The 13,541-nt window shown below is 36.1% G+C and overlaps 2 protein-coding genes across 2 annotated transcripts in view; both read left to right on the top strand.

Annotated features, from left to right (window-relative positions):
- Positions 1–13,541, top strand: part of LOC147558416 (Protein-tyrosine phosphatase-like, PTPLA) — a 46,055-nt gene that overhangs the window by 11,314 nt on the left and 21,200 nt on the right. The window lies entirely within an intron of this gene.
- On the top strand, positions 10,350–10,811 carry LOC147558419 (uncharacterized). Its single transcript, XM_086659016.1, has one exon. It carries the CDS (start codon positions 10,350–10,352, stop codon positions 10,809–10,811), a length of 462 nt encoding a protein of 153 aa, XP_086515142.1.

Genomic DNA, 13,541 nt, shown 5'->3' with positions numbered 1-13,541 from the left:
AGTTATAATGAAATAAAATAAATTAACACGATGGCTATTTAACGTCAACAGTTGGTAGCCCAAGTGGTTCCAAGGTGTTGGCATAAACTCCAGAAAGCCCTAGAGGTCCCAGGTTTGAAACACCAAAGAAGGTAGAATTTTTGGTCATTTGATTTAGAATTATTAGGAATAAATAATGCAGTTGGGCTTTAGGCCATGTCTTGTTTCAGTCTAAGTGGCCAGTTATTGAGCTTATCACATCTTTGATGTATCAATGTCAAAGAAAAAGAACTTGACATGCATAGAGCTAAGATATTAATATTACCACAAATATAATATGGTTATGAAGAAGTGGTCCGATATTCCGGTGCTTTTTAATCTGGACCACCCGATTAACAGAGCAAAAGTAAATGTTCATATTCGTATCTTCGTAATATTTAATTAGATTCTTTGCTTTATCATTTCTTGAGTATAAAATATTTATTACTATATTATGCATGATATAATATAAAATGAAATCGAAAAATTTTCAATTCTTATACCATGCTTAAAATTATATGAAAACAAACTATAAATCTTCCCCTAATAAAACATTTAATTAGCGAAACTCTGTTGTTTTAAATCATGCAAAATAGATCATTTTTCTTCTTACAACTTCGTTATTTTCTGATTTTTCTTTTAGATACGATAATACTGATCATGGTTCCGAAAATAGAAAGTTAAGTATATTACATTTACACCAAACATAGGTGGGTTTAGTGTTATTGTTATGTACAACATTTAGTCAAGCTAATTCTGATTGAAATCAAATCTAAAGAAGACATATCTATTCATAGTGGAGTTAGAATTAAAATTTTCAGCTTTTTACCTAACCAAACTGATTTAAGTTTACATGTTTCTAAATTATACAGGCAAGTTGACAATTTTCTGAATAGCTGTGATAGACTGATAGAGACAGTGATTTTGAATATATTCATACTTTTTTCATTAGTGTACTTTAGTTAAGCAAGATTCATCATGGAAGTAAAGTGGGCGATGAATCTAAGATTAAATTTTTTTGTCTAGATTCTCAGTTGACACCCTCCTTAGCTAAATACTACAACTCTTGAGTTGGAGTTGCAAATGGAGTTTAATTATTATGAAAATACTTTAGTTTTAGCAAATGTTGCGATTGTATAAAATAAAGATGAATATATGTTCATCAACCGCCATCTCTGCTTGATTGGTGTAATTTGCATCTTCTCATATCTATATTTAGATATGTCCGCCAAATCGTACTCAAAGAATTTGATCATATATTAAAAGAATCATCTTCACGAATAATTGTCAATAAAATTTTCTTTTATTGTGAAAAATAGTTCGTACGTTTATGATCTATATGACCCCCACCATCAAATCATAAAGGTGGGTGATTTGGAGAAATAAAGAAAATATTTGGGATACAAAGTTTTGCATAGAAATAAAAAGAATTTGGAATATTTTTCCTCCAAACACTTAAAGCCTTAAACTCTTAGGCCATGTTTGGCGCGCGAGAATGAAATGTATTCCCAGGAATCACATATTCCGAAACGTGATCCCTGGGAATCAGATTACTGTAGTTTGATGTTTGGGTTGACCAGGAATGGGAATTTGATTCCTGACGTATTCCTAATTAGGTGTTTGGTTCGTATAGGAATAGGAATGTAAATATTTGTAAAAGTTCACTTTTACCCTTTCTTAAACTACATAAAATAAATATCAATTTTTTTTTTTGCATAAAATATACACATCAACTTTGTTATATATTAAAATTAACATTATTTTTTCAAATTTGTAGATATAAAATAATAACACGATACATCAAAGGGTTAGAATTTAAAGATAATAAATAAATGTCCAAATAAAAATTTATCTAAAATAAAATTTTGTTCGTAAACCTAAATAGAAATTTGTCTAAAATTAAATTTTGTTCGTAAACATAAATAGTACTTATTAATACCAGATCCTACAAAAAAATAAAAATTGGTAATTCAATATTTTTTTTTTGATAATGATAAGCGGGAGAAGCCCGAACCGAGTACAATGAAATAGAAAATAAAAAAAAAAACAACAAAGAAATCAAAATTACATCATTTCATTAGCCCCACCCTTTCCTCATTCTCACTGTCCCTCTAGAGTCCGCATTAACGATATTGACTAATTCCGCCGGAAGTTGACTAATATTCAAGTGAGTCACCCCCGGTCCGAGCTTCATCTTCGACAAGAAATCTGCAGCCTGATTGGCTTCTCTATAGACATGAAATACCCGAAAACTCCGAAATTGGCTCCGTAGCCTCTGAACTCTCTTCCATAAACGCCTCGCCCTCCATGGTAATTTCTGATGTGGTTTTGCAAGAAGTAACTTGATATTCATCGAATCAAGACCAAGTTGAACTTCCTGCAGCCCAACACTAAGTGTTAACTCCAACCCCAACTCAACACCCTGCAGCTCATGTATAAAGATAGTCTGCCCATCAACCTGTCCAGTGGCTGCTCTAACAACAATCCCCTCTGAATCTCGAATAATGACTCCATACCCTGCATCCACCTCGTTAAGAGCACCATCGGTATTAATCATATATCTCCCTGCCATCGGCCGAGTCCATGTACATGAAGTATAGACCGGCTTTTGCAGAGAGATAGTAAGATTCCAGCGATCGATGGTCCTCCGATTCTCCTCGGTATCTTCAAACCGTTTGGTAACGGTATTCAGCTTGATCCGCACTTCATCACAAATAGTGTGGACAATCAGTCCCGGTGACATGACATTACTTCTAAATACCCTGTTATTCCGCTACTTCCAAATATGATAGCCATAGGCATTTAAAAGCAGACGACCTACCCGGGCAGCAATAGAATCCCCTCCAAAGTGATTCAGACACCACTGTAACTCCTCTTCCCAATCGACATCACATACCCTCTGAAATCCCATCTTGAGTAATAGCGATTCCCATATATTCTTCGTAGCCGAACAACCAAAGAATAGGTGGAAATCCGTTTCTTCATCTATCCCACAGAAAACACATGTAGTGTCTATAACCATACCCCAACTAGCCAGAAGAGATCTGGTTTTGAGGCGTCTTCGAAAGGCAAGCAACGTGATGACGCAATGTTTGGGTATACCACCCGGTGACCATACTAAAGAAGTCCAGCTCAACCGAGTTCCTCTGGGTCGAATTGCTTCGTACGTCTCTTTGAGAGTACACTCTCCATTCTGGCTGGGCATCCAGATCACCTCATCTCTGAGAGTACTATCTACCACCACCTCTCTAGCCTCAACCTCGATAGTCCCCAACATAGCTGCTATATGAGTAGGAAAAACCCATCATGATTGCCCAATAAACTGAGAAACCCGTGCATTTAAGTGAAGATGAGAATTGTATCTATGTGTCTCCTCAAATGCATCATAAAGAAGACCACGAGGATGCCATAAATCAGTCCAGAACTTAGTATCATGACCATCCCCCAGAGAAGTGCAAATGAGTCGCTGAGCCGTCGGCCTGCTGGCTAGAATCCGGCGCCAACACCAAGAACTTATACTCGAAGCTGATAAAGTCCAGAAGTGCTGATCTTTGATGAGATTATTTCTCACCCACTCAGCCCACAAAGTCGTCTTACCACTAACCAGGTCCCATATATGACGAAGATTTGACGCCTCGAACAACGTTTCGATATTACGAAAACCAAGTCCCCCTTCGCCAGTGGGGTAAAAGAGACTTTCCCAGCCAATGGGAGCTCTCTTACACCCCATATCCACACCAGACCACAGAAACTTGCTAAAGATGGAGTTGATGTCATTTATTACTCTCTTGAGAATAACGAACACTGTTACCCAATATAGTAACATACTATTCAAAACCACCTTTACGAGGAGAACTCGCCCCGCGAACGATAAAAAGCGACTCTTCCAAGATTGGATTCGTCCCTTGATTTTATCAATCAACGGAATACAGTGACTATAGGTGAGACGAGACGAAATGAGAGGCAAACCCAAGTATCGGATAGGAAGACGAAATGACTATAGGTAATTCAATATTTTGTTAAGGATATATTTATCAATAAATATTAATATATGTTATTCAGGGGGAATGAGAATCACAAACCCACCTACCCCTAGGTTTGCTATTACCCCTTTTTGTGGGAATCACATTCCAGGACCCACACCATTCCCGCAAGCCAAACAATGATCTGGAATGTGATTCCCGGTAATCACATTTCATTCCCACGCCATTACCGCGAGCCAAACATGGCCTTATAATTTTCAGCTTCTTCTTCCCTCTTCTACTACCACCGTAAACTCCGGCGACAACCACCACTAATTCTGGCGGCACCTCCTTCATCTCCAACAAGACTTTTTCCTCTCTCATCTTCTCTCTCTCTTCTTTCTGTGTCCATCTTCCTCTCTTCTCCTCTCACATATGCTCCAACAAAGGGGAGGAGCCCCTTTGTCAGAGCTCTGATTTCCAGGCGAAATCATATTTGATTTGTTTAGTTTCTAGATGAAACCAGATCGATTTCGTTTGGAAACTAGATCGGTTTCGTTTGGAAACCATAAAATCGGCGAAAGGGGTTCTTCCTCTTCGTTGTAGATATAGAGAGAGGACACAGAAAAAAAAAAGAGGAGAGGGAAAAAAGACCAGAGATAGAGAAAAGAATGGGAGGGAGATAGAAGATGAGAACGTCAGCGAGTTAGCTGGCCGACGACAATACCGACCACATAAAAGAGAGGGTGTGTTTGGAGAAACATTTTTAATTTTCCACCCTTTGATATTTTATTCTCCGAAAACTTTTCTTATTTCCCCAAATCACCCACCATCGTAAAATGTGTTAATGGCAGTAATATTATATTTTAATAATGACTAATTATAAAATGATAAAGTATGCATGGTTATAATATTAAGAAGTAGTTTGGGTATGCTATTTAGAGGTTTAGTTTCATAGCTAACCCGATAAAATTATTGAAGTTTTACTTTGGGTTGTTTAAGTACTAGAATTCTATAAATTGATTAAAGTTTATATAAACTAATATAAGTTACCACGCAGGGGTGCCCCGAGCATATCTGGGCCCAAAGCCAAGTTAAGAATAGGGGCCCTTAATGTGTATGTACAAAACTGAAATAAAATATTTATAAGTTATTTTGGGGGATTCGAACTTTCAACCTCTGTTGCGTGTACAAAGTACTTAATCGCCGTACTACATCACGACTCTTGTCAATTTCCTAGTTTCATTTTATGTATTATAAGGGTCACAACCGATAGAATTCTTAGGAATAGGCCCTTAATGAGGTTGGGACCCAAACCAGCCGCTTTGGTTGCTTTGGGTCTGGGCTGCCCCTGTTATCATGGTCCAGGACTCGGTGATTTCACAAATCGTCTCTGTTTTTGTCACCCAAGCCCAACGAATACAAATTATTGTTTAAGATGAACGTGTGCCTTTAGTTTAGACTTGGGACACTCGTCTAACTAACAATAATAACAACAATGCTCATTCTGCTCCAAATTAAGAGTTATTTTGAAAATCTAATAATGTTTGTTTTTCTATTTTTATCTATATTTATTTTAAATATTTTTATTGGAATTCAAAGAATTATGGTAGGGTATTATTTCTCTCACTTCACTTACCATAAGGGAGAAACTATTGACAATTGACTTTCATCCATTATAGAAAGTGATAGGGGTGTGCAAAAATAGACCGAACCAATCAAACCAATCCAAACCGGTCTAGTCGGTTTTCAAACCAAACCAAACAACGAGTGGTTTAGTACGGTTGTAGATTCCAAAAACCATCCGGTTTGGTTCGGTAAGTGGATGCACTTTTTAGGAACCATTAAAACTAAACCAAACCAGTCAAGTTCAATTAATATATATAATTATATATTTACATAATATTTTCTAAAGTACATCTATCATATCTCTATAATTTCATACAAATACATATCTTTCATCAAGTTGCTATAAATAAGAATAACTACTACCCATACAAAACAACAACACTACCACAATATAATGTTACTAGCCAGTATTAGATTAAAAAAATTCATGTATCATCAATGTTACTAGCTACTATATAAAATATCGGCGGGGGACTTGCACATGTCTTTCATTTTTCAAATGTTTTTTTGATGCATTATGTTAGTTTGATTGTTTCTCCAGGTTTTTCAGGAGTGTTGTCTTGATTTTATACGTCAATATAAGAAGAAAGTAACTCGATTCGCCGATTTTCATGGAGAATAAATTGCGTTTTATGGATGGTTGGTATCCAGTAGTATCCAAACCGCTTATGATGGTTTGGTTAGTAACCGAACCAAACCCTGACCGGTTTGGTAACGGTTTGAAAAATCACTAACCAAACCATGAGTGGTTTGGTAACATATGACACCAAAATACCGGATACAGAACCAGTGAACACCCCTAGAAAGTGAGATGTTTTATATAGAAATGTGTTGCATTTTAGTATTTTCAACACCAGTATATGGGTATAACTGGAAGAAGTGAGGCTTTTAAATAGGGACGAACCCGAAAAGAATACCAGACTCTTAATTTGAGATGGAGGGAGTAATAGAAAAGAAATCGCATGTAGGTCTTTTACGTTAAAAATACCTATTTCATTTTGTATTTTATACAAATACCAGGGTACACTACAAAAATACGGACTAGTTGTAACGGCTTTAAGCCGTTACAACAAGAGAAAAACCGTTACAAAAATTGTAGTTGTAACGGCCTGGGGCCGTTACTATTTATGCCTAGGCCGTTACAATAAGTGCCGTGGCAATAAAAAATGTAACGAGCAGAAGCCGTTACAACTAGTTTTATTGTAACGGCTGTGCTCTTTTAAACCGTTATAACTGAGTGCGCGGGAATTGTTGGCGGGAGTCAATTTGTAACGGCCGTGAGGGAGGACCAGCCGTTACAAATAAATAGTTGTAACGGCTTTGAGCCGTTGCAAATGTTGTTTTTAAAAAAAAAAAACCTGCAGCAAAATCTGAAAACCAGCAGCACTATTTTGCTGCTTTTACTTGCTGTACATTTCCCTGTTTCAAAGTCATAAACATTCAACCCAACCACACAAAACCTTTAAACATTCAACCCAAACACAATATAGAACTTAAGCTACACAAGATGAAAATATATAGAAAAGATGATGAATTAACTAGTAAACTACTTTATAATGTCAATATGTTTCACAAGATGTCGATAGTTGTTTATCTGAGTACAATATCATAAACTAAACTAACGGTTCAGCTCCCTAAATGCATTTCAACTACTTACGAAATAGAGATAACAAGTAGGTACTAGGTGATGATAGATTTCATACGCAATGAGAGTTCAAGCAAAATCTCTAATCGATGTGGATTCATCATTGCGCAAAACTTTAAAAACCCTGCCAAAACGATGAATATATACACATTAGCGCATTGATTATGAAGTCTCTTGTAAAAACCAAACTAGAAAAACAGATTTTCACGAAAAGAACCAAATTGATTATGAAGCGGTTAGAATAAATAAACAAGTGTGAAAATTATAATAACCACACGAAATGATAATCAAACTTAATGAACAATCTGAAACCTTTCAAAATGATAATCAAATTGATTGGAAAGAGTTAGTTATATGGCCCAACAAATGTGCTAATATATAAGAAGAAATTTTGGACTAAATTGGAGGATATATCAGTACAACAAGTGATCTTCCTTGGCTGTGGATATCAGTATAACAAGTCGACCCATACACATTATATAGTATTACCTATAACCCGTGCCCGTAGAGCACGAAAAACTTTGTAATCTTGCAGCGCGAGGGATGTAGGCAATTTTATTGATTTAGAAAAAATAATTAAACTAAATAACAATAATTACAAGATGAGCAAGAAAGTGAAAAAAATCTGAAAATTTAAGGACAATATAAATTAACAGAAGAGCTAGAGAGAAACAATAACAGTTTACATGAATAAAGCGATGGAGTAATAAAAAATTATCAGTTAAGATAAGCAAAAATTCGTTATCAAGAAAGTAACAATCTCTCTTGAACTAATTATATCAAATATTAATCACCCAAAAATTGATAACGTGACATTGATAGCAAAAGGCTAGATTACATAGGAATTTGGCGTTACTCAGAAATCCATATAAAATAATTTGAGCTAATCACGAAAAGATATTACCACACAAAATTAACAACAACTGTCTTAAGAAAATAATCTCGTTGGAAAAGATTTAAATTATGGTAATTAATTAAGAAATGTTGAAAAATTTAAATAATAAAAAAAACAATTGATTTCTACACACATGTATTTCTCTAATGGCAACCCTAGAAAAGGTAATCCATTTGAATTAACTACTGTTTCCCACAACTGAAGTCTGCACTATATCAAACGAAGTTAGAACAAAATAAGTAAAAGATATATATATATATATATATATATATATATATATATATATATATATATACCTACATATATATATGCATATATGTACAATAAATAATGAAATAACAACCTGTGTACGAATGACTGAAATAAAATACAAATTTGAAAACCATAGATCAATTTATGGTAACAACGGAGACATTAACATGGAATGAAATAGACATAAATTATTATGAGAATTTTTGTCATAACAGATTTTGTATTCAAAACTTCACCAAGAAATTGATACAAAATTACTAATATCTAAATTGATACTAACACTACTATAATGTCGAACACTATATCAAGTTTTCAATCATTTAGATCGGCTATTAAGGCCAAGGAAGCCAAAGTTCTACCACAATAAACGAAGCACCATCAAGAAAATGAAAACGGCAGAAGATGAATGGGTGCACTGATTTTTTTGGAGAAGAGATGATAATAGCTAGAGATGAATTAGTTCATCAATTTTTTAGGGGAAAAAATCGAACATGGCTTCATCCCATTAATTTCACCCCTCCTTGGAGATGCTAGGGTAGTTAATATACTCAACCTCAGGGTCTTGAAATTATTGTTTCATTGTTCCATAAGGTGATAGGGGTGCACAAAATCCAGAACCCACAGAGTTGAGGCAGAGGTTGATTGTAGCCAACTGGCCATTTAAGCAATCTGACTACCAGCTGCCTTAACACCAAATAACCCTAAAACTCTAAAATTTATTGGAATAGATGAACACTTAGAATTCTCATGAACTAATTTGAGGAACTTCAAGATGGGTTTACACAAATGCAGCAGAGTGAGAGAGGATACAACATTGGTTGGCCCATTAACAACCATAACAAGTATGAACATGGATTGCTACATTAACACCCATACAAGCATAACCCGAGTATGTGTTCTGATCAAACCACCGAATGATGAGATGTTCTTGAATCGGATATAGGACCATAGAAGAAAGGAGTTCTAATGCTTTTTTCAGTGAGAATTGTTTATATGGAGAAACTTGGAGGAGGTCAGAAATGGAGAAACCTGAAGGGGTTAATTATGTGAAACCGTTATCTATTACATTAAATTATTGTCTTGTCCGTTCCCATTCTCTTATCTCTCCTGTAAAGTTTTAATGGGAGGTAATGTACTTCCCGAAAATCAACCGTTTAGAGGGGAATGGAAAGGGCAAAAGAATAGAGACAAATAATTTCACCTACTTAATGGCATGTAACGGTCGAGATTTATGAGAGATTAAAAATTATAATAAAGTATGATTTAATTTCCAAAAACCATTTATGATATAGTGGTAGAGATTCAATCTGACCAATTAGACCAAAAAAGGACGGTCAGATTTATCATTATAATAAATTAATTTCTCCTAATTAGTGGGTTTCATTCATTTCAACGTAAAGATACATGACTGCGTAGACGGTTCAAATTCACCACTTTGTTTACTTTCTTGCATTGAGTGGGTGAACAAATTTTATTCTTTTGGGGGTAGGTAATGAATCTAAAGGCCATGTTTTGAGAGAAAACGCAACAAACGGCTGGATTTGTCTTTCGGTTTGTCCCACAAATAGATTATAGGCTTATAGCATATCGTATGCTAAAGAACAAACGATTTTGGGTCTGAAGTGTACTTTATTTCTCTCAAAGCTCCCACGGGGACCCATACACATTCATTAATATTGAGAATATTTGGTAATATTGTATTTAGGAATGTATTATTCAGAATATCAGGAAAATATTGTATTTAGGAATGTGTTAAGAAATATCTTAGATTTTAAGAAAATAGTTGTACGTATATATTTTCTTGTTATTCCGGATCAACATAAGATCCATTTATTTTTGGTAGTTTTTTGTATAAATATATATACAGAACCCTAAAAGGAGAATACGACAACTTGATTTTCCGCAACTTATTATGGTATTAGAGTCATAGTCGTTTGAGAATTCAAGGATGGCTGACAGTGGGAATAACCCTATCAGTGAGATGAGGAAGACGATATCACCATATGATATCACTTCTCTTTATAATCCAGGTTTGTTGATCACTCAAGTTCAACTTAGAGGAGAAAATTATGATGGTTGGGCTCGTTCATTCAGAACGACTTTAAGAGCTCGAAAGAAGTTTGGGTTCATTGACGGAACGATAGTGAAACCAGACGAAAAATCGGGTGACTATGAAGATTGGTGGACTATTAATTCATTGTTGGTTTCTTGGATTCGTAATACTATTGAACCGACGCTGCGATCTACAATCTCACACGTGGAAGTAGCACAAGTTCTTTGGAATGATATTCGAGATCGGTTTTCTATCACTAATGGACCACGAATTCAACAATTGAAATCTGAACTTGTTGATTGTAAGCAAAGAGGTATGACTATTGTAGACTACTATGGTCGACTCAAGAAAATTTGAGATGCACTCGGAAATAATGAACAACTGCTGACGTGCAAGTGTGGAAGGTGTACTTGTGATATCAGGTCAATTTAAGAGAAGAAACAGGAAGAAGAAAAAGTGCATTCGTTTCTTATGGGGTTAGAAGATAATGTGTATGGCACAGTTAGATCTAACATCTTAGCTCAAGACCCACTTCCTAATCTGAACAAAGTATACTTAACTTTGATTCAGGAAGAGCGAGTCAAAACGGTCTCTCGAGGAAAGGATGAACGAGAAGATATCATGGCCCTTACTATCAAAACACTGTCAGATGGACGCGAGAAATCCAACTTGGTATGTTCATATTGCAAGATGGTTGGACATGAATCGAAGAGTTGTTTCGCCTTAAATGGATATCCAGAATGAGGGGGTGATTGACCTCGCTTCAATGGCAAAAGAAACGAACGAGGAAGGAGTGAATCGAGTACCCGCGGGGGTCGAAGTTATCAAGGTGGTCATCGTGCTAACGTTGTTCAGACTGCCTCTACCGAAAATAAAACAATAACTAAGATAAATGACTCAGTAATACCACCAGGTTTTTCTGCCGAACAATGGCAGCAAGTTCTTGGAATGTTAGACGGAGCAAAACTTGCTACAACCGAGAAGATGACAGGTAAGTCAGTTTGTTGGAATATAGACACAGGTGCTTCTAATCACATGACAGGAACCTTTGGTGATCTTCGTGATGTGAGAGAGATCAACTCATGTGCCGTGGAATTGCTGGACAGAAGTGTAACTATGGCCAGGAAAGGAACTATCATTCTTGACGAAAACTTCGTCATGGAAAATGTCTTATATATGCCATTTTTGAATTGCAATTTAATGTTTGTTTCACAGTTAACCGACGACTATGATTATTTTGTCGGGTTCACTAAAAATTGTGTGTTATACAGGACCTCACTTCGAGGATGTTGATTGGTGCGGGTGAAAGACACAATGGACTCTATTATTTTCGGGGCATACCACGGGAAGCACAGGTTTTGAAGATAAATAAAACGGACCTATTGATGTTTGGCACAAACGTTTGGGTCATCCAGCACTTCAAGTGACAAATTTAGTTCCTGAACTTGTCTTTCAACAAAGTAGTAGTAATAATAACTTACTGCAGAATTGTGATGTTCGTCAAATAGCAAAACAAAGTAGAGATAAATTTTGTATTAGTGAGAATAAAACTTCTAATATTTTTGAGCTGATTCATTGCGATTTGTGGGGTCCTTATAAGACAACCTCAACTTATGTGCATCATATTTTTTAACAATAGTGGATGATTTCTCTCGTGCTGTTTGGATTTACTTACTTGTCGACAAGAAAGAAGCACCGCAAATATTGAAAATGTTTTTTTCAATGGTTGAACGACAATTTGAGAAACGTGTAAAAATTTTCCGAAGTGATACTGGAACGGAATTTACATGTCTACGTCAATACTTTCTAGATGAAGGAATTGTATTTCAGACATCCTGTGTTGGAACACCTCAACAAAATGGGAGAGTCGAGAGGAAACATTAACATATTTTAAATGTGGCTAGAGCTCTGAGGTTTCAAGAGTCACTTACCATTGATTTTTGGGGGAAGGCATATTAACTGCAGGTTATTTGATAAATCAGACTCCATCTTTAGTATTGAACGGGAAAACACCTTATAATATATTATACGGTAAGGAACCCACATATGACCACTTGAGAATATTCGTTATGTTATGCACATGTGAGGAGAGGAGATAAATTTGCTAGTAGAAGTAGACGGTGTGCTTTTACAGGATATCCTTATGAAAAACAAGGTTGGTGTCTATATGATTTGGACAAAAATGATTTCTTTGTCTCCAGAGATGTGGTGTTTTCTGAAGGAACTTTTCCTTTTGCTGACACATCTAGTCCAGAAGCAAGTGAAGTATCAACAGTTGAACTCGTCGATGTTGATTTAGAAGAGGTTCCGATATTAAGGGGGCACCGAAGCAGAGGCATATTTAATGGAGTCAGCTGGTCCAAGAGACGCGCCAACGGATTTGAATCTAAGAGATGATGAAGAAGAGTTGGGCAGGGGTAAACGACGAAGAGAACCTTCAGTTAGACTGCATGATTGTGTAACTAATGCAACCCGGAAATTGAGTCCATCTGCCTCCACTTCACTCGTACCACGACATCCTTCAGGTAGTCCTTATCCTATAACTCATTATGTGAATTGCGATAAATTTTTTGTACAACATAGACATTTTCTCGCAGCTATGACAGTGGAACGGGAACCTACTCATTATTCTGTGGCTGTCAAAGACAGCCGGTGGCGGGATGCATGCGTCATGAAATTGATGCTTTGGTTTCCAATAAGACTTGGGAAATCAAAGAATTACCTGAGGGAAAGAAAGTTCTAGGGTGTAAGTGGGTCTACAAGGTGAAATATAACTCCGACGGAACTATTGAGCGATTGAAAGCCAGGCTAGTAATCCTTGGGAATCACCAAATTGAAGGGATTGATTACATGGAAACATTCATTCTTGTGGCTAAAATGGTTACTGTGAGGGTATTTCTTGATGTTGCAGTTGCAAGGAATTGGGAAGTGCATCAAATGGATGTACATAATGCGTTTCTCGCCTGGGTTTCAGGGGGAGAGTGGGACGAAAGTTAGTAAACTCAAAAAGTCTCTTTACGGGCTGAAACAAGCACCATATGTTGGTTTGCTAAATTATCTACTGCTTTGAAGAAATACGGATTGTGT

The sequence above is a fragment of the Eschscholzia californica genome, unplaced genomic scaffold (genome assembly GCF_041429995.1).
Source record: "Eschscholzia californica isolate CP2 unplaced genomic scaffold, dmEscCali1.0.p SCAF_2, whole genome shotgun sequence".
Classification (NCBI taxonomy): domain Eukaryota; kingdom Viridiplantae; phylum Streptophyta; class Magnoliopsida; order Ranunculales; family Papaveraceae; genus Eschscholzia; species Eschscholzia californica.
Note: the sequence above shows the minus strand (reverse complement) of the source record. Positions and strands in the feature narration are given on the sequence as shown.

What these genes read in the sequence shown, in the direction of transcription:
- LOC147558419 (XM_086659016.1), top strand. Translation starts at nt 10,350, where the DNA reads ATGGCTGACAGTGGGAATAACCCTATCAGTGAGATGAGGAAGACGATA.